General features: G+C 52.1%; 1 protein-coding gene across 1 annotated transcript; it reads left to right on the top strand.

Moving 5' to 3' along the window:
* The first annotated feature begins 1,055 nt into the window (after positions 1-1,055).
* PINK1 (PTEN induced kinase 1) lies at positions 1,056-21,446 on the top strand. The gene is given in 8 exon segments (NM_001099701.2): positions 1,056-1,479; positions 10,163-10,450; positions 11,854-11,954; positions 13,994-14,176; positions 14,703-14,866; positions 18,352-18,479; positions 18,816-19,052; positions 20,017-21,446. Coding segments are annotated over 8 exon segments (1,767 nt in total). The 5' UTR covers positions 1,056-1,083; the 3' UTR covers positions 20,287-21,446.
* The last annotated feature ends 229 nt before the right edge of the window (positions 21,447-21,675 follow it).

Here is a 21,675-nt window from a genome sequence, read left to right as displayed (position 1 = left end):
GTCGTGTCTGACTCTTTGCAACCCCATGGACTGCAGCACTCCTGACTTCCCTGACCTTCACTATCTCCTGGAGTTTGCTCAGACTCCTGTCCATTGAGTTGGTGATGCCATACATACTTAGCTGCACCTACAAAAACATTTTATATCTTTTCCAGGGCCTGTAAGGAGAATATTACTGAATCCAAGCTCAGTTTGCTTGTCGAAGACTGACTGACCGAGAGACTAGGAGGCAAGGAATACAACTTTATTCAGAAAGCCAAATGACCAAGAAGAAGGCAGGCTAATGTCTCAAAATAACTGTGTCAGGGTTTAGATGCCAGGTTCTTTCACAGAACAGAGATGGGGAGGAGTTGAGGAAATAAGCAAGTCCATCCTAAAGGAAATCAGTCCTGAATATTCATTAGAAGGACTGATGATGAAGCTGAAACTCCAATACTTTGGCCACCTGATGCGAAGAACTGACTCCTGAGAAAAGACCCTGATGCTGGGAAAGATTGAAGGTGGGAGGAGAAGGGGACAACATTAGATGAGATGGTTGGATGGCATCACCGACTCAATGGACGAGTTTGAGTAAACTCTGGGAGTTGGTGATGGACAGGGAGGCCTGGTGTGCCGCAGTCCATGGAGTCGCAAATGGTTGGACACGACTGAGCGACTGAACTGAACTGACACCGCATATGACCTGGGACCCTCACAGCCCTTCCGTGCCTGTTTTCTTATCTATAAAAACGACATTCCTATCTCATTGGTGGGAAATTTAATTAACAAATGTAGAGAGTCTGGCACAAGGGGGGTTACTCAATAAATATTCCCTCCTCAATGACGATTTCGCCAGAAGCAGCCAAGTTCACACCCCTGACGTCCTTGAGAGGCCACCCCGCAGACGCTGCGGGCAAAAGTCTGAACAAAGTACGCGCCGGCAGGGACGGCCACAGCGCCCTCGCGCGTCCAGCCGGGAAACCGCCTGAGTGACGGCCCCGCCCACCGGCGCCCGCGCCCGTGCAGAGGCTCCGCCCCGAAGTTGAGGCGTTGTGTCAGGCGCCCCGGACGCCGGCAGGTCCCCAGGGACCGGGCGGCGACGCCATGGCGGTGCGACAGGCGCTGGGCCGGGGCCTGCAGCTAGGCCGAGCGCTGCTCCTGCGCTTCACGGCCAAGCCCGGCCCGGCCTACGGCTGGGGCCGGCCGGAGCGGCCCGGCCCCGCGGCGGGCTGGGGCCGCGGAGAGCGCCCGGGCCCGGCCGCGGGACCCGGCACGGAGCCGTGCAGGCTCGGGCTCGGGCTTCCCGGCCGCTACCGCTTCTTCCGCCAGTCGGTGGCCGGGCTGGCGGAGCGGCTCCAGCGGCAGTTCGTGGTGCGGGCCCGGGGCGGTGCGGGCCCTTGCGGCCGCGCTGTCTTTCTGGCCTTCGGGCTTGGGCTGGGCCTCATCGAGGAGAAGCAAGCGGAGGGCCGGCGGGCCGCCTCAGCCTGTGAGGAGATCCAGGTGAGTGTCGGCGGCGGGCGGGGCAGGGTCGGGGGCGGGGGGGAGGATCGGGATGGGGCGGGGGCGGGGCCCCACTTGGGTGAGGGGCGGGGCCGGAGCCGGGATGGGGCGGGGCCAAGTGCGGGGGCGGGGCCCACTTGGGTGCGGGGCGGGGCCGGGGAGACCGAGCTGGGGCAGGAGCCGGGCTTGGGGCGGGGCTAAGTGCGGGAGCCGGGTCCGAGTTGGGGGCGGGGCGGAGCGGAGCCGGCTGCCTTCGGGCCTGGGGTCAAGATTTAGCTTGTTCAATCGCGCAGTATTGTCCCACTCTCTGCGACCCCATGGACTGCAGCACGCCAGGCTTCCCTGTCCATCTTCAACTCCCAGAGCTTACTCAAACTCATGTCTGTCGCGTCGGTGATGCCATCCAACCATCTTCTCCTCTGTCGTCCCCTTCTCCTCTTGCCTTCAATCTTTGCCAGCATCAGGGTCTTTTCAAATCAGCCAGTTCTTTGCATCAGGTGGCCAAAGTATTGGAGTTTCAGCTTCAGCATCAGTCCTTCCAATGAATACTCAGGACTGATTCTATTTATCTTGTAGCTGGGAATTCCTTGGCAATCACTGATTAAGGCTCATTTGTTACTGATCTCCTGGTACCAGGCCAGTACCTCACTTTGGTTTTACTATCTTCCCTTCCTCAAACGGGGGTTTCCAGGTAGCTCAATTGGTAAAGAATTCTCTTACAATACGAGAGACCCTGGTTCGATTCCTGGGTCCAGAAGATACACTGGAAAAGGGATAGGCTACGCACTCCAGTATTCTGGCCTGGAGAATTCCATGGACAGTCCATGGGGTCACAAAGAGTCAGACAGGACTGAGAGACTTTCACTTTCTCAAACTGCATGGTTTGAAAGATATACTAATTACATAGCTCCTGGACTTCCCTGGTGGCTCAGGCAGTAAAGTGTCTGCCTACAATGCAGGAGACCCTGGTTCGATCCCTGGGTTGGGAAGATCTCCTGGAGAAGGAAATGGCAACCCACTCCAGTACTCTTGCCTGGAAAATTCCATGGACGGAGGAGCCTGGTAGGCTACAGTCCATGGGGTCGCAGAGTCGGACACGACTGAGCGACTTCAATGTCAATGTCAATGTGTCTCCAAGGCCAATGACCTTCTGTAAATTTTCTAAAATTTAAGGACAGCTAAATCCTAACCCTTATATTCCAGAGGTAGTTGTCATCCCCAATATATGGATGAGGGAGGTGAAAAGTGAAGTAACTTGCTGAAGTCACAAGTCTGACTTTCACAGAACCTGTGTGTGCTGTTGTTAACCACTTGCCAGCCAGGCAGCCTCCACAGTTTAGCCAATTAGTGACATAGCTGAAGCCGCAGTAAAAACCCAAACAGCAGGAGAAAACAGCAGGCCTAGTTAACAACCTGTGTAGAGTTATCTGGGGTGACTAAAATGCTTAGTTCTTGGGCTTTTTAAGTGTTTTAAAGAGCTCAGAGGATTCTGTTTCTACTCAACCAAAATCTCTACTTCTCCAGAGAAACAGAAGGAATAGGATGTGTTTATTAAAAGGCAGCTTTATTTGAAGGAATTGGCTCTGCTGTTCTGGAGTCTGGCAAGTTCAGACTGCAGGGCAGACAGGCAGGCTGGACACCCGGGGAAGAAACATTGTTAAGTTCAAGTCTGAAGACCATCTGCTAGCACAGTTTCCTCCTCTTCAGGGAGGCCCTTCTTCCTGGGGTTGGGAACCATTCACTGCCTTAGTACAGCCCCTGCGTTTTACAGCTGAACGCTGAGGTGGTGCAAGGTGGGGTGATTTGCCCAAGGACACAGCTGGTTAAAGACCAAGCAGTGTTGGTCTTTAAGCTCCCATGTTTCCTGGCTTTCCGCCCAGGTCGTGTTACTCATCACCAGAGCGTCTCATGTTTACGCCCTGGCCCCTGTGAGGCAACAGGTGACACCTGGTCTAGGCCCCATTCTCTGCCCCTGTCTTTTGTTACAGCTCAGCTGGCAGAAGCCAAGGTGGCCAACTTGACAAACCCTACTTAAAATTACAGCCGGTGTTTCTAAACTGAGGAGCTAGATCCTCCTAGCTTACCATCTCCACATCCTTGCCTCACACTTCATTCTTCTGTGTCTTAAAATTTTTAATTAATTACAAATTAATTTTTTAAATTCTTGCATTTGACTTCTTTGGAAAGAAAATCAGAGTACCAGATTTGGCAACCCGTGTGCTAAAATTCTAATTCTAATGCTAATTCCATATGGTGTCATACTGGAGTAGACCAGACCAGTCCCTTTAGATGCATTTGGAAAGCATTTTGTTGGGGGAACCCTTTATAAAATAGGCCAAAGATATGAACATATATTTCACCAAGAGGAGATACAGATGCCAAATAAGGATAGTTGAATCATTAGGGAAATGCAAATTGAAAATACAATGTGGTATCTCTGCATACTTATTAGAGCAACTAACATTTTAAAAATAAGTGATAATAGCGAATGCTTGTGAGGATGCAGAGAAACTGGATCAATGGTGAAAATCTAAAATAGTACAGCCACTCTGGAAATTAGTCTGCAGTTTCTTACAAAACTAAACATACATTTATCATATGACCCAGCCATTGCAGTCTTGGGCGTTTACCCAGAGAATTGAAAATTTATGTTCACACAAAAACCTGTACCTGAGTAGCTGCTATGGGAAACAGTTCCCCCAAACATTAAAAATAGAATTATTGTATGATCCCAGCAATTCTACTTCTTGGTATATAGCCAAAAGAATTGAAAGCAGGGATTCTGAACAAATATTTGTACACCTATGTTCATAGCAGCATTATTCACAATAGTCAAAAGGTAGAAGCAACCCAAGTGGCCATCAATGGGTGTTAAATCTTGTACACCAGTATTTATGGCTGCATCCCTCATAATAGCAAAATATTAAAAACACAAACATCCTTTAGCTGGTGAATTGTTAAACAAACCCTGGTATATACAGTGGAATACTAATAATAAGGAATTACAAGGAATCAGCATTGATACAGGTAACAACTTCAGTGAACCTCAGGGGCATTATGCTTAGTGAAAAAAGTCAGTTCCAAATGGTTGCATCCTGTGATTCTATTTATATAACATTCTTGAAATGACAGAATGGTAGAGATGGGGAACAGGTCAGTGGTTGCCAGGGACGTGGTTGCATGGGGCATGGCGGGGGTGGTGCAAAAACAAAGAGGCAGCTCAAAGGGATTCTGTGATGGAGCAGGTCTGTATCTTGGTGATTACATGAATCTGTAGGTGGGGTGAAATCGCACAGAGCTACACCGCAGGGGCATGCACACGAGTGAATGTGGGTTAGAAAAGATGGTGAGAACTGGGTAAGATCTGCAGCCTCGTTGACAGTAGAGTATGTCGTCACTTTCCTGGGTTTGATACTGTACTAGTGCCTCGTGACGGAGAAGGCAATGGCACCCACTCCAGTCCTCTTGCCTGGAAAATCCCATGGACGGAGGAGCCTGGTGGGCTGCAGTCCATGGGGTTTCTGGGAGTCGGACACGACTGAGCGACTTCACTTTCACTTTTCACTTTCCTGCATTGGAGAAGGAAATGGCAACCCACTCCAGTGTTCTTGCCTGGAGAATCTCAGGGACAGGGGAGCCTGGTGGGCTGCCGTCTATGGGGTCGCACAGAGTCGGACACGACTGAAGCGACTTAGCAGCAGCAGCAGTGCCTCGTGAGAGGTCAACTGGGGGAAACTGGGAGAAGGGCACACAGGACACTTTGTTGGGTTTTTTTTGGCAGCTTCCTGTAAGTCTATATTTATTTCAGAATAAAGCTTTAAAAATTTTATCTCATCCTCAAAACTATGGTTGACTGAGGATTACACGATGCTTCTTTGGCTCCACAGAATTTAGAAACTGGTTGGCAAGGCAAGACAGACTTTCATTTTTAAAAAAAATTAAAAGTTCTCATGCGAAGTGTTTTAGCTTATAGACTCCCAGTGCTTTAGGAATCTTCCAGAAGGAAAGACTACTGCGGGCTGAGTGGTCAGCACTTGTTATAGGGGAAGCAGGAGCTTGAGTTGGGACTTGATGGATGAGTAGGGATGAACAGGCAGAGCAAAGACAGTATTTCAGGGGGCAAGGGGAGGGGAAGAGTTTGAGCAAAGGTTCAGGGAGAGGCATGTGAGAGACCAGTATGGGCAGTGCAGACCAGCCTGCAAAAGAGTTTTCATATATAGGAAGTGTCAGGACAAGGCACTGAGTAATGCATAAGTTAGGTTCTTTTTTTTCGGTGGTGGTGCTGGTCTTTCTCGCTGCGTGCGGGGCTAGTCTTTGTTGCAGTGCACAGGCTTCTCATTTTGGTGACTGCTCTTGTCGCGGAGCAGGGCTCCAGGGCGCACAGGTTCAGTGGTTGCAGTACACAGGCTCAGGAGTTGTGGGGCACAGGCTTAGTTGCTCTGAGGCTTGTGGAGTCTTCCCGGATCAGGGATCAAACCCATGTGCCCTGCACTGGCAGGCAGATTCTTATCCTGGACCACCAGGGAAGTCCATCAGTTAGGTTCTGCTGCAACATTTGAAAGCAATGGGCTTTCACTAGACTCGGAAGCAGGTAAGGAAGGACATGAGTGGGCAAGTCTGGAGGCGAGTGACTAGCCATAGAAAGGGAGGGATCAGCAGATGAGATGGGATTTGAGGAGGAAGGTAGAGTTTGGGCAACTGGAGGAATGATGTCACCTGCCTGAAGTAGGCAAGAATACCAATTTGGGGGAAATGGCCTCTTTCCCCGTGCACCCCCACCTACACTTCCATCTAATTCCATCAGAACTCTTGTACTCTTTGTCTCCTTTCTGTGAACAGAATGGCCCCCCAGCTTCCTAAGAGGCAGAAACAGGGAGACAGGTGTATGGTCAGGCCACTCAAGATGGCGGTTCTCTTGCTCTCTGTACATCCCCTGTGGGACCGGTCCCTGCTTCAGCTACATCCTCCTCACAGGAACATGCTTGCCCCCTGCCCCAGCTATGGTTGTTTTCAGCTTTGGGCCAGAGCAGCTCCACCTGCTAGTTTATTAACAACATACTGACCAGAGACATTAATAATACGTCTTTTGTTACCTAATCGTTATTGACCAGAGTCGTCTTTTAATATTCACTTATATAAAAATCGCTGGCCCCAGTTGTTAGTTTCTGCAAAAATCCCCCAATTGATAATATGTTCAAGGGAAACATCTGTCCTCGTGATGGTCGTTAACCTGAGGGGCTGTGAGGGACATGCCCCAGCCACCGGTTTCCCTGGTAACTAATGAGCCAACCTGACTTCAATTCCTTCTGTAAATAGCAGCACTCCCCTCCACCCGACTCCCTGCCCAGTAGTGAAGATTGCTGCCGGGTCCTGCCTGCTGCACATGGTGGGGTGTTGCTCGAGGACCTTTTTCTGCAGACATGTAAGGTTCTCTGTCACTGTCTCCGGGCTTTTGCTTGGGTCATCTGAAGGCTGGGCAACTACAAGGCTTGCGGGCCTTTGGGGTACAACCTAACAATTGGTGAGCCAGCCGAGAAAGCTCCTGTAAACACCAAGATGTTGGGAAAGGACAGGGAGCTTGGTTGGGGAAAGGAAAGCTTTTGGGGAAATCCCAGGGTGGTCGCCCACCAGCTGTGGGCCCTGTGACAGCTGACTACTGTGAGAGACGTCTTTCTCGTCCATTATGCTGATGCTTTCCTGTTAACCTTGGAGTTTCTTTCTTGTTTACATGTAGCAGCCCTGTGCTCACGGGTCATCTGATCGCACAGGGATGGCTGATGAATTCAGACAGAATGCAAGGACCTGGATTGTCTGTGAAATACAGGCACACCCCTGACCCACCCCCCCAAGCAATGTAGACTCAGGTTTAGGGTATTAACTCAGGGACAGGCTTGTGAACTGGACATGGCCAGTTTCTTGCAAAGGCTTGTTTGGGGCCTGTGGCAATGGCAAAACGATTAAAGCATACCCTTGGGCTTCTGGTCCCAGCTTTGAAAGGGAGCTGAGCAACGATAGTAGTGTGATGAACAGCAGTGATACGCAGCCTACGATGCATTACAGCTGACGGAGGACGTTACAAAAGGCCTATCTGTGTTTTCGAGTGACACCAAAAGCCCACCTTACCAGCCACAAAGTTCAGAAATGGACCGAAAAAACAAGTAACACACACTGGCATGCCCATCTGCCTTACAGCTCCACTGCGCCTGGGCTTCCGGGATGATGGAAGCGAGAGCGACGGCCGCCCAGTCGTGTCCAATCTTTGTGACTCCATGGGCTATACAGTCCATGGAGTTCTCGAGGCCAGAATACTGCAGTAGGTAGCCTTTCCCTTCTCCAGGGGATCTTCCCAACTCAGCGTTCAGACCCAGATCTCCCACATTGCAGGTAGATTCTTTACCAGCTGAGCCACAAAGGAAGCCCCAAAATACTGGCGTGGGTAGCCTATTTCTTCTCTAGCGGATCTTCCCAACCCAGGAATTGAACCAGGGTCACCTGCATTGCAGGCGGATTCTTTACCAGCTGAGCTGTGAGGGAAGCCCAGTGGGCGGGATAAAGGAACTCTTTCAGCAACAGTTGAGATGTGAAACCCACTCTCTCACCGTGTGCCCATGTGTGACCCAGGAGGCTAACCCCAGACCTACCAGCTATAACTGAACGTCCAAGGAGTGACCGTCCCCCTGCCTCTGCCACATTAACCCAGAGGCCACTTGTCCACACCCTCTGAGTTCAGCTGTTGATTGCCAAAGGACCACTGCCAGCTGTGGGCCGGGGCAGTAACTCACAGGTTGGTCCTCGCCACAGGACCGCCCCCCGGGGAAATATAAAGCGGTCCGGGACTGGCAGATAAGACCCTGGTGGTTTGGGCTTGCCACCCTGTGGGGCAGGGGATTAGAAAGGGGTTTGCAGATCTCACCTTCTTACAGATCTTCTACCCAGCTCTACCTAAGACTACTTAAAGGAATTAGTCTGGGCCTCTACTGGAGAAAGGCACCATTCTGTTAACCCTGGGGTCTGTCACACCGCCTCTCTCGGACTGGCATTGGCTGTGGGAACTGAAAGTGGACCGGCGGTGTGGTCCCACCGGCTGGCCAGGACGAAAACCACAGGATGGGTGGGCTCTCACAATGCTGGTACTACTTGTATTTTGCCTAGCGGTCACGACCTTCCCTATATTATGTAAATGTAAACATCCTACGTTTTGTCCCTTATCTGAGCAGAGAGCATCTGTCCAGTGACTGGGCGACCATGGTGGCCTAACTGTGAGATGAGTCTGGGAATTTCCCTGATGGTCCAGTGGTTAAGAATCCGCCTTCCAGTGCAGGGGACGTGGGTTACATCCCTGGTCAAGGAACTAAAATCCCACATGCCATGCAGTGAAGCTCCTGTGGCCAAACTAAAGAAGCCAGCACTAAAGACTAGCATGCTGCAGCAAAGACCAGCACAGCCAAAAAAATGAAAAGCCTATAGAGATGAGTCTGACCAGCGGGTCTCCAGCAAGATGCTCAGTCCTCCTGCGTCCCTGGGCCCCTCCAGACTCTGAGCTGCTGGGGTCCATATTGCATCTGTGGTGTTTGGTTGCAGCGCACCTCTGCATATGTGACCCCAGGGACGTCACGGGGGAGGGCTGGACCAAGACTGTAAGGGCCGCGCAGGGTCTGTGGGAGTGGAGTGTGTGGTCTGGGCGCTCAAGATGGCCTCTCTCTTGCTCTCTGTTCATCCCCTGCTGGACCTACAGGTCCAGGGAGCTGGACCAGTGCCTGCTCCCCTACAGCCTCCTCACAGGAGGTGTTTGCCCCCTGCCCCAGCTATGGTTGCTCTAAGCCTTAGGCCAGAACCACTCCACCTGCTGGTGTATTAAAGGGAAACATCTGCCCTGGTGATGGTCATGAACCTGCAGGTTTCCCTGGTAACTAATGAGCCAACCTGACCAGTTCCCCTTGTGAATGGTAGCTGCCTGCTCCCCAGAGGAGCCAAGATTGCTGTCAGGTCCTTCCTGCTGTCTGCCACACACACCGGGATGCTGCTCCAGGACCCCCTGCTGCAGACATATAAGATTCCCCATCCAGTAAACCACGGATGGCATTGTCACTGACTCCAAGCTCCGTCATCGGCCATCTGGAGGCTGGCCATCTACAGGACCTGCAGGTCCTCGGGGTTCAGGCCAACAACAGGACCCGATGACTGGCTCCAGGGAGCCTCCTGATTTTCACCCCCTTGCTTGCAAGAGCAGCCCGAGGTCATTCACAAGCGGAAGGGGTGGCTGTGACCACATGCTCCTGCCCGTCCACAGCTCTTGGTAACCGTCCAGTAGCTGCCTGCCGAGGCCTTTGCAGATAGAACCATCTCCATAATCAGACACCTCCAAGATTGTGCTGGTAGCCTGACAGGCAGCAAAGGAGCAGTGTGCCAGCTGCAGAACTGGGGAATTGTGATCTCTTAACTCACACAGTGTTCTGTGTTGGACTGTCGCGGTGACTGCCATGAAGTGGCAGTTTGAGAACCACTCTGAATAAGGAGAGAACAGAGGCTGGCTTGAGCCCAGGACCAACAGTAGCACCCAGTTTGGTTGTTTTATTAGCGCTCGATCTGCCAGTGGAGATTTGGCCTCGCTGTACCACTCTATCCCTTCACTGAAGCCTCACGGGGCTGCCAAGCTCATGGTGCCTGCTGGTTTTCTTCACAGGCAATTTTCACCCAGAAAAACAAGCTGCTCCCAGACCCACTGGACACCCGACGCTGGCAGGGTTTCCGGCTGGAGGAGTATCTGATCGGGCAGTCCATTGGCAAGGGCTGCAGTGCCGCCGTCTATGAGGCCGCCATGCCTGTGTTGCCCCAGAGCCTGGAGGAGGCAGAGAGCCTGGGCCAGCTTCTTCCAGGGAAGGGCCCAGAGATCCTTCCACGAGGAGAGGAGGCGCCAGCCCCACGGGCCCCGGCCTTCCCCTTGGCCATCAAGATGATGTGGAACATCTCGGTAAGAGTGGGGCCTTCCATCTCTAAAGTCATCCTTTTTCAAAATCCCCTTCTTGTTGGGGGGTAACCAGACGGCACTTTCTCCTAGGAGGTAAATAGGAACCAGAAGATTCTCCACAGGACAGGTGCCTCACGCTCTCGTGCGGCGGTCTGAAGCGGTGTTACAGTCTTAGACTGTAGCCTGCCCACGCGTCACCTGAGGGTGGGTTAGAAGGCAGGTTCTGAGCGCCGGTGTGGGATGGAGCCCGAGGTCCCGCCTCCCTAATGGGCTCCCAGGCCACTGGGCTGCGAGCCACACTGAGTGGCGAGGGCCCGGGGCGTCCGGGCGGATGAGCGCATTTCAGGGCTGCAGTGTGCTCTGTCCTCTCGCTCCGTGACCTGCTCGTGGGGAAGGAGGAGCCACGTGCCTTCCTCTGAGCTCGCCTCCCACCACACTCCAGACCCAAGACTGATGTGCCAGCTCTCTGCTCTTAACCCTTGCAGAACTCAAGACTTTGGCAAGTTGAGTATTTTTCCCACCCAAAAACAAAGATTTTTGTCCATTTAGAGTAGTTTCTGTATCTTGCCATTACATGGTGGGAGGAGGGTTAGGAAATTCATCGAGACTTGATGGTATTTTCTGCTGCCCAGAGCCTCTCTCCAAGGCTGAGGGGGACACAGCCACATAGCTCATGCTGGGCCCTGAAGGATGTGGTTTGTGCCTTGATTTGGGGAATGAAGCTTGTTAGACTGTGCTTCCACGCTGGGCTGATAGCTAACAAGTAGCCAACCCCTCACCCCACGCCCACTGCCAGGAAACATCCAGTCTTAACATCAAAACTCCCACTGGTTGGGGCATGACAGCAAATGCATTCACAAAAGCTAAAAGACTTAATTCTTAAAGGATTCTTTATAGGTGTCGCCAGTCCTGAGAGCTGTTCATAATGAAATGAGGAAAATACGGGGCTTTTCCTCATTGTTTGTTGCTTTTTGCTGGTTGATAGAGGGCTGTTCTGTGATTCAGTGCGAGTTTATCCAGGGTGGGCTTGTCGGGCTCAGCCTGTCTGCTGAAGGGAGCCTTCACAGGTGAGTGTTCGTGCTCGGTGGTCAGGTCTGAGCCTGGTGGTGCCCGGAGGCCTCTGTGGCAGGAAGAGGAGCCCCTGCCGTGGTCGTCTCAACATCTCCTCCGGCCCTGGGAACCTGAGCTGCCGAGAGTTTGAGGCGTGGGCAGCATCCTCTGGGTTGGCATGAATGGCACCTCTGCCTCCTTTCTCCCTGGAGAAACTAGGCTTGGCTTGCCACTCAGAGAGGTTATGAGCTTGAAAGTCAAAGCCAGTTCCAGGCAGTAGTTGTCCCGGTCCAGATTACAAGGAGGGCCTGGGCTTCTCGGACCCGTGTAATTCTGGACCGTTATGGATGTTCCAGGCAGGCTCATCCAGCGAAGCCATCTTTAGCACAATGAGCCAGGAGCTGGTCCCAGCCAGTCGAGTGGCCTTGGCCGGGGAGTATGGAGCGGTCACTGACAGGTAAGCAGCCATCTGCCCCACCTCGCCTCGCCACGGAGCAGCACCCACACCTGTGCCCTCGGCACAGCGTCTGACGTGACACACACACCCCCACAGACACAATAAACGCCCACTGAACAGTGTAGTCAGTGATGGGCTTTCAGTTGGGGGATAATTGGGAAAGACTGTAGTCTGACCCCAGCTGGAGATGCAGGTGGCTGACTCACGCTGGAGCAGGGAGAGAAGGCCACCTAAAACCATCCTTCATCCTTCTGAACTGGGCGGATCTGGTTTATGACTCCTAAGTAATTCTCAGGTAGAGCACCCCAATTTTGCACGAATTGAATTCTGTCTGTCCCCAGCAGAGGTTAACACTCACTTTACAACTAACTGCCATGACCTGATGGTGCCGAGAGATTTTTTTAGTGGCCTTCCCCAAGAGTGTCTTTGTGGCAGAGGCGCCTGAGAAGTGGCAGCAGAGTCCGGTGTGGTCAGTGCTGGTCCGACCCCCGTCAGGCCTCCTGTCCGGATCATTCTCCGTTCAAACACAAACACCCCTCCCGGTGCGGCCACGCGCTGCCCCGGGTTTGCTGACAGCCGTGCAGCACGTTGCTGCTGCGGCACCAACAGCCTTGTGCCGGGATCGTTGTTCTCCCAGTGGCTCTAATGGCTCAGGCCGGAATGATGCTCTGATGCCTTTGATCACCTAAGACAGGGGCCCGTTTGGACGAACCCCAGAGGAGCTGTTGGAGCCACTCACAGCCTGGCTCAAAGCTCGGACCTGAGGCAGCTCGGAGGACAGGCCGGGCGTGGGGCCCTCCCTGTTGCCTCGATGTCTCTGGGCTTCTGCTCCATCCGCCTCTCTCTGCCACCCTGCATCCTCATTTCCTGCCCGCAGGAATACTTCCGGCTTCCCTCAGGCCTCGTGGCACTGTTAAAAAGCAAAATCCTGTGCCTGACGTACAGTGAGGTCAAACAATACCAAAATGCCAGAGTTTGGAACAGAGAAAGGTTTATTACAGGACCATGGAAGGAGATGGGTGGCTCATGGCCCCCAAATGTCAAATTCCCCAAAGAGTTTCAGCAAAGCATTTTTTTAAGGGCACATAAGGGAGAGGGGTGTCCCAGGGTATGTAACCGGCTCGTGCACAAATCTCCAGTAGATGGTGAGGTGACAGGGCAGTGTCACAGTGGTTAACAGCCTGACCTCAGGCTCCAGGAGGTCTGCGGGCTATCTGCTCATGGTCATCAAGTGGTTAGCATCTTCATTTGGTGGGGGTTTTTACATTTGTAAAACAGCTCAGCGAACTCAAGCGCGTTACAGCATCCTTTCAACACCTCAGCTCCATTTCCTATGCAGTTACTGCCGAGTTTTTCCTCACACTCCACAGAGAGCCTCTCCCCTTTTCCTGCCAAGCATTGGGTCTCAGACATGACTTCAGGCCCTTGGTTGCCCTTGGGTCAGGTGCGCACGCTTAGGCCTGGCAGCTCTGGGCAGGGGCGGGGCCACACCCAGTGGACAGTCCTACAGCCTCTGTGTCTGAGCAGGGCGGTGGGATGGGGCTCCCGGAGCAGCAGAGGCCTGGGCAGAGCACCTGACGTGCGGGGGAATCGCTTCTACAAACTGCCTCTGTGTCGGTTCACTCAGAGGCTGACTGAGCTCGTGCCAGGTGTTAAGCTAGGGCTGGAACAGGGAGGTTCTGGGTCCTGTTATCCACCTTACAGGGTATGGTACTACTATATTCCCCTTTTGCATTTGAGACTGAGCCAAGAGACGTTAAGCAGTGTGGCCAAGGACTTGGAGTGGCAGGCGTGGGGTTCAAGCCCAGGCAGCCCACTTCTAGGGCCTCCTGCCCCCTGCTCTTCCTCGTGGGATGGACGGGGTCACCAGTGTGATGAGTCACCGCGGCTTCCCTTCCAGCACCCCGCTCTGCACCTGGCACACACTTGGTATAGATATGGGTGGAGATGAATGTCAGTGTTGATTGTGGCCTCAGACTGTTGTATCCCAAGTGTCGTATCTGCTGCTCCCTCACGTTTGTCCCACCCGGCTGAAACAGAAGACCCAAGGGAGGTCCCAAGCAGCTGGCCCCGCACCCCAACATCATCCGGGTCTTGCGAGCCTTCACCTCGTCGGTGCCGCTGCTGCCAGGGGCCCTGGTCGACTACCCGGACGTGCTGCCCCCGCGTCTTCACCCCGCAGGCCTGGGCCATGGGCGGACTCTCTTCCTCGTCATGAAGAAGTGAGTGGCGGGACCTGGAGTGAGTGGGAGCTGGTCGCTGCCTCCAAGAGCCTGGGATCACGGGCCAGAGGATCCTCTCTCTTTGGGAGACAAGGGCAGGCTGAGGGCATGTGTCTCCCCTGGAGCGCAGTTTCCCTTTGGGACGGCCTTCCAGGCAAACAGAAGTGCATGTTCAGTCAGGTCATACTTCCCATCTAGTGCTCTTAGGACCTTTGACCATAGCCCCCTGTATGCTCACCTTTCTCCTGCGTTGTTTTGTTTTTTTTTAAACATAGACTCTTCTCCTTTTCTCCATCTCTGTGCCCCTGGCATTGCTGTGTGAGTGTTTTAAGGAAACGAGCAGCTGTCCTGTAACTTCTAACGTGTGAGGCCCTAGCTCTTACTTCCTAATTCCAGGATGGTGGATAGAAACAGAACAGCTACTTAGGGAGCAAAGGAGTCAGGAGAAAGGCCATCATCCTAACAGGAAGTAAGGTGCTCGGGATGCTAGGCGCGTGATGACTGGCCCTGTTGTGCTCTCCACCAGCTACCCGTGTACCCTGCGCCAGTACCTTCGCGGGAACACCCCGAGCCCCCGGCTGGCCACTGTGATGACTCTGCAACTCTTGGAAGGGGTGGATCACCTGGTCCAGCAGGGCGTCGCGCACAGAGACTTGAAGTCCGACAACATCCTGGTGGAACTGGATGCAGGTAGCTGCCCGCCCCGCCCCGAGCTGTCCAGGGTGGCCTGCACTTCAGGCTTGGGGACATTTGGGGCCTTCGGGTCTTTTCTGGTTTCTATGTTCTAAGTTGTGTCTTAGCTCTGCCCACAGAGATAAGCACTCTCTCCTTCAAGATGGATGGTTTTGTTCTTTGTTTTGGTCTTTGTATTGTAAGAATATCTTCAGCAAGTACTGCTTGAATGTCAGCCCAGCTGCCTCTGGCAATGAGCTCCCCATCATTGGAAGCATTCAAGCAAAGCTGGGTGGCTACTTGCCTGGGGGTTCTGTAAAGGAGAGTCATTGTTTTGTTCTTCTTGTTTAGTTGCTAACTCATGTCTGACTCTCTGCAACCCCTTGGACTGTAGCCCACCAGGCTCCTCTGTCCATGGGATTTCCCAGGCAAGAATACTGGAGTGGGTTGCCTTTTCCTTCTTCAGGGGATCTTCTTGACCCAGGGATCGAACTTCTGTTCGCAATACAGGCGGATTCTCTCATATGGTCAATTTTGAACTAAAAAGATTTAGGATAATTCAATATGCGATTAAATTCTAGAGGAACTGGCTTTTAAAGGAAGTCTGCATGAATCCTTTTCCAGATAACTAATTGATAATGTGCTGATTTTAGCCAGTTCTTGGCTAAGGGACCTTGATTTCCTGGAGGCATGTCTGTATTTGTGTTGCTGGTCCCACTCAGCTCTCTGGTGAGTGGGCAGCTGTCCAGGCCTTGCTGGCCTGTGTTCCTGGGTCAGCATGTCCTGAGAGTGGCTTTTGTTGTTGTTCAGTCACTCAAGTCATGTCCGACTCTTTGTGACCCCATGGACTGCAGCACGCCAGGCCTCCCTGTCCATCACCAACTCCTGGAGCTTACTCAGACTCATGTCCATCGAGTCGGTGATGCCATCCAACCATCTCATCTTCCGTCATCCCCTTCTCCTCCCACCTTCAATCTTTCCCAGCATCAGGGTCTTTTCTAATGAGTCAGTTCTTCGCATCAGGTAGCCAAAGTATTGGGGCTTCAGCATCAGTCCTTACAATGAATATTCAGGATTGATCTCCTTTAGGATGGACTGGTTGGATCTCCTTGCAGTCCAAGGGACTCTCATGAGTCCTCTCCAACACCAGAGTTCAAAAGCATCAATTCTTCGGTGTTCAGCTGCTGGGGTCCAGCCCTGGCTGATCCAGGGAGTTTGAACGGGAGACGGCATCGGCGATTACCCTTGGCTTTAATTAAATATTAATCAAAGATATAAAGAGTAATAGAATGAGGATAGCTCAGTAGGAAAATTCAGCGGAGAAGAGGCTGAGTAGCTTGGTTTACGCGGAAAATCAATATAACCTGTGACATCAGGTTAGCTCTGACCACGGAGGCCTCAGGCGCCCTCTCGAATAGCAGAGGGTGCCCTACCTTAGGCACCTTCTCGAGTGGGTCTTAGAAGCCCAGGCAAATAAGTGGTCACAGAGGACCTCCGCACTCCAGATGGAAACTCAGCCAGAGGTTGAGAGAAAGAATGACATGGGGAGACCAAGCTTCGGTGAGCAAGGCCCGTAGCTTTATTTTCAACAAGGGCTTTTATACCCTAAGTTGCACGTAGAGGATAATAGGGGATGTGAAATCATGCAAAGTCAGCAGTCTTTGATCCTTATCGAAACCAGGGTTTCTTTTCTGCAAATTTATTGTATACAAATGGTTTAGGTGATTTACATCATCTTCTGGCCAGAAGGCCTATTAACATTTTATGACTCTGACAAAGGTTTGTCAACCGTAAGACTTATTTTCTCTAAGAGTAGTTATTTTAAAGTTTGGCGCCATCCTCTGAAGGTGTTAGATAAAGTTGCATTCCTATAGGGCAGAGGTGCAGTGGGTTTACAACAAAGGAAAGAATGTATTACCTTAAGGGTCTAAAGTTGCTAACACCAAGGCCACTACTTATTTTTTCTACATACCAACTGTATTAATTCACATTCAAGGATGCAACACAGGGGATGTGGAAACTTGGCAGCAAGCATTGGCTCATCAATGAAATCTTTTACTAGTTTTATTCTGACAGCTTCTAACTCTAAGAGGCTCTAAGCTGTTTGAATATCTTAGGCTTCCCGTGCCTCTCGCGGCTGGGAGACAAAACACTCGTATGCATAGCTGTAGGAGTCCGGGTAAACTTGTCAGGTAAGTTAGAGAGCTATCTGAGGGGTTTAGATTTAAACACTCCTATTATGCCCAGGAACTTTATTAACTGGAGTTGTAAGTTAACTCCTTTTCAGAGAGAGAGCGAGATGGTGGTGGGGGACAGCCCCCCGTAAAGTCAGAGGTGAGAGCACAAAGCAGTAAAGTAGGCAGACTCTGGTTTTGGGGGTAGATGCTCGAGAATATCCAGGGGGACTCCTGATGCTCGATCCCGCCTTTGCGTTTGCCGAGCCTCCTTCCTCATGACCTTTGCCATGGGCGGAGTTCCTCATGCTGGCTCCTCGCATTCAGCCTTCTTTATGGTCAAACTCTCACATTCATACATGACTACTGGAAAAACCATAGCTTTGACTATATGGACATTTGTTGGCCAAGTAATATCTCTGCTTTTTAATACCCTCTCTGGGTTTGTCATAGCTGTTCTTCCAAGGAGCAAGCATCTTTTAATTGCATGGCTGCAGTCAACATCTGCAGTGATTTTGAAGCCCAAGAAAATAAAGCCTGTCACGGTTTCCATTGTTTCCCCATCTGTTTGCATGAAGTGATGGGACCAGATGCCATGATCTTAGTTTTCTGAATGTTGAGTTTTAAGGCAGCTTTTTCACTCTCTTCTTTTACCTTCATCAAGAGGCTCTTTAGTTCTTCTTCACTTTCTGCCATAAGGGTGGTTTCATCTGCATATCTGAGGTTATTGATATTTCTTCCAACAGTCTTGATTCCAGCTTGTGCTTCATCCAGCTTGGCATTTCGCATGATGTACTCTGCATGTAAGTTAAATAAGCACAGTAACAATATACAGCCTTGATGTACTCCTCTCCCAATTTTGAATCACTCTGTTGTTCGGTGTCTGGTTCTCACTGTTGCTTCTTGACCTGCATACAGGTTTCTCAGGAGGCAGGTCAGGTGGTCTGGTATTCCCATCTCTTGAAGAATTGTCCACAGTTTGTTGTGATCCACACAGTCAAAGGCTTTAGTGTAGTCAGTGAAGCAGATGTTTTTCTGGAATCCTCTTGCTTTCTTAATGATCCAACAGATGTTGGCAATTTGATCTCTGGTTCCTCTGCCTTTTCTAAATCTAGCTTGAACATCTGGAAGTTCTCAGTTGACTTACTGTTGAAGCCTCACTTGGAGAATTTTGGCATTACATTGCTAGCATGTGAAATGAGTGCAGTTGTGCAGTGGTTTGTTCCTGGGTCAGCGTGTTCTGAGGGTGGCTTTAGTGGAGGTATCGGAGGGCCTCGAGGTGCAGGGAGGGGAGGAGATGGCCTCTCACGTCTGCGAGTCTCCCCACAGATGGCTGCCCCTGGTTGGTGATCACAGACTTTGGCTGCTGCCTAGCTGATGAGCGCGTCGGCCTGCAGTTGCCTTTCACCAGCTGGTACGTGGACCGTGGCGGGAATGGCTGCCTGATGGCTCCCGAGGTGAGTCCCACTGAGCGTGTCAAGTGCCGCCAGCAGAGCCTCTCCCACCAGGTTTCCTCCCTGTTTACTCAACACTTCCATCTTTTCTGACCCATAATTTATCAGAAGTCCCTTCCCTGTCTCTTTGCCTGGAACTGATGTCCCAGGAGAGATGAGTTTTGTCAGCCTGAAGTAGGCAGCCTAAGCACATTTGCTTGGATCTGAGCTACAGTTCATTTCAATTCTGGGTTCCTTGGGACAGAGTCCAGACTAGTGCATGAATTGGGTGCCGTGCAGGAGCACAAATAGGTTTCAAGTACCAGCAGCGTGACTGTTCACTTGTTGCTTTCCGAGCAGGTGTCCACGGCCTGCCCAGGCCCCAGGGCAGTGATCGACTACAGCAAGGCAGATGCCTGGGCGGTGGGCGCACTCGCCTACGAAATCTTCGGGCTCCCCAATCCCTTTTACGGCCAGGGCAGGGCCCACCTTGAAAGCCGCAGTTACCAGGAGGCTCAGCTGCCAGCACTGCCCGAGTGGGTGCCGCGGGATGTGAGGTGCCTGGTGAGGTTGCTGCTGCAGCGGGAGGTCTGCAAGGTGAGGTGGTTCAGGTTTACAGGGGTTGTGTGGATGGGAACCTCAGGTCGCGTTCCAGAGTAAAGGGCAGGGCTGGGCAGGCACTGGAGTGAAACGGCTCCTCTGTCTTACGGAGGTGATGGCCACGTACAGAACACACAGCAGGCTGGAATACAGATAGGAGCAGGGGGGCTGGCCACCAAGCTTGGAGTCAGGACTCCAGCAGTCACTCCTCTTGGCTTTAGCTGCTTAAAGTTACTCAGAGGGAAAGAGATGCAGTTTTAAGACATGTTTAATGAAGATACAGAATCAGCTGAGATCTAGCCAGACAGATAGGATGAACTCTCCTGAGAGATCTGGACATTTTGAAATTACTCCAAAGGCTAACATATTGAAACCTTAACAGGAGTGGCAGGGCCAGTGCGGGTGGCATGTGGAGTGGAAAAAGCATGGACAGAGCAGGGCTCAAAGTCCCGCCTACCGCTTGCCCCTCACCATGTGCAGCAGGCTGTCACATAGCGTGCACTGCCGTCATGAAGTCAGGACAACTCCCCTCACCCCAGACGCAGCTCCTGGGCCTTCAAGGCCTTGGACTGTCACGGACTTCCCTGACAGTCCAGTGGTGGCCTCCCAAGATTCCAGTGCAGGGGACACAGGTTCGATCCCTGGTTGGGGAACTAAGATCACATATGCCATGCTGCATGGTGAAAAATCTTAATAAAAGAAAGGCCCAGGATGGGGAGGCTATTCCAACAATGTCCCCTACCCCACCCACCCACCCCACCCCAAATTTCGTACCCATGTGAAAGCCTGGGGCGTGGGTAGAATTGGCCGGTGTGTGTGCAGAGTACTGCAGGAGGGAAGGGTGAAGAGTATGCTCAGGGCCAAAGAAGGGAAGACCCTGAGACAGGCTGTGCTAACAAAGCGGGCTGTGGGTGAAGACTGTCACAGGTGTTCTAAGCTCTGGCTCCCCTTCCTGTTGCAGAGGCCATCCGCCCGAGTGGCTGCTAATGTGCTTCATTTAAGCCTCTGGGGTGAACACACGCTCGCCCCAAAGAACCTGAAACTAGACAAGATGATTGCCTGGCTCCTCCAACAATCGGCCGCCACGCTGCTGGCCAACAGGCTGACGGAGAAGAACTGTGTGGAAACAAAAATGAAGATGCTATTTCTGGCCAACCTGGAGTATGAAGCGCTGAGCCAGGCGGCCCTCCTCCTCGACTCCTGGAGGGCAGCCCCGAGACAGCTGCTGTAGCTGGTGAATCACTAAAAGAACTTTCCAGCATCTGTGTCGTGATGGTCTGTGAACGCTGAGCGAGTGCCTCCTAGGTGAGGGGCGGGGGTGAGGAGGAAGGACGGCATGGCGAGGGCGAGTCAGCCAAGAGAAGGCCTCAGGTTTGGCAGATGAAGGAGCAGCTCGAGGTCACGGTCTAGCCACTAACTTGCTCTAGCTGTGTGGCTTTGTCTAGCTGTGTGATTCTGATGCATCGTCCAAGTTCTCTTACCTGTGAAATGAAGACACCGCTCTCGAGAGAGGTCAGCAAACTTCTGTCGAGGGCTGGTGCTCAGGCTGTCGCAGCTGCTCAGCTCTGCCATCGTGGTGCAAAGACAGCCTTCAATGTGTGAACAAGTTCAGCTTCACTTAGGGACCCTGAGATTTGGAATTTCGTGTGTCACTATTTACTCTTAATTTTTTCAACCACTTAAAAGGTAAAAACCATTTTTAGCTTGCAGGCCTGCAAAAATCAGGCAGCAAGCCAGACCGGCCCACAGACCAAGTTTGCCAACCCCTTGTCTAGATGACCGCAAAGGGCCTAACCCTCAAGAGAAATGCTAGCCAATCACCAGGCTCCTTTGTGTTTCGGCGCTGACCACGTGACCAGCCCTGGGCACACAGATCCAAAGGATGGGCTCTGTCCCAGGCGAGAGGCTGCTCGGGCGTAAACCACTGACCCGAGTCCTGTCCTCCTAGACCTCTGAAAAGTCAGTGGCCGAGCGGGTCTGTTAGGTGAGGCTGAGCTGAGAGGTCAGACCGGTGTTGTGGCCAGAGTTCACGCAGGTCAGGATAGTCAGGTGTCAGAGTGAACAGCCCGTGAGTGAGGCCCGAGACGGGAGCCGCTGCCGTCAGTCAGTCGTCTGTCCCGGAGCAGCCCGGGGTGCTGGTGACACGCATCGCCGTGGGGCTCGTGCAGCCGCTGACTTGAGTCCAGCAGAGCGCCGGTGATTGAGGACATGGAGATTAGCAGTGCAGTGTTCTGAACCTGCTGACTGTCCCTTCTGACTAGCATTTCTTACAGGAACTGTGACGAATTAAATGCATGTTGACAACTGCAAAATATGTAAGTGCCTCAAATGGAATACTTGGCTTGTAAGAGTAATCCTCACACTATAAAGACAATCATACTGGAGACGGAATCATACATCTTTACGTGTGCTTTTTAGGAACACAGCTAGGGCCTAAAGCAAGTTGAATATGCTGTAAGGTTCTTTTCAACCAAGCAGTTCTATAATTCTATTAAAGTCCAGTGCTGTTACCCTAGCTTTCCCATCTCTGTGATGTCCCCACTGGCCTTTATTAACCTTACTTCACTCCCCTTGACATTCAGCAGCTGTGTCATTTCCAGACTTCAGCAAAACTAAAAAG

The sequence above is a fragment of the Bos taurus genome, chromosome 2, assembly GCF_002263795.3.
Source record: "Bos taurus isolate L1 Dominette 01449 registration number 42190680 breed Hereford chromosome 2, ARS-UCD2.0, whole genome shotgun sequence".
In the NCBI taxonomy this organism is placed as follows: Eukaryota; Metazoa; Chordata; class Mammalia; order Artiodactyla; family Bovidae; genus Bos; species Bos taurus.
This window is presented reverse-complemented; position numbering and strand designations above follow the sequence as displayed.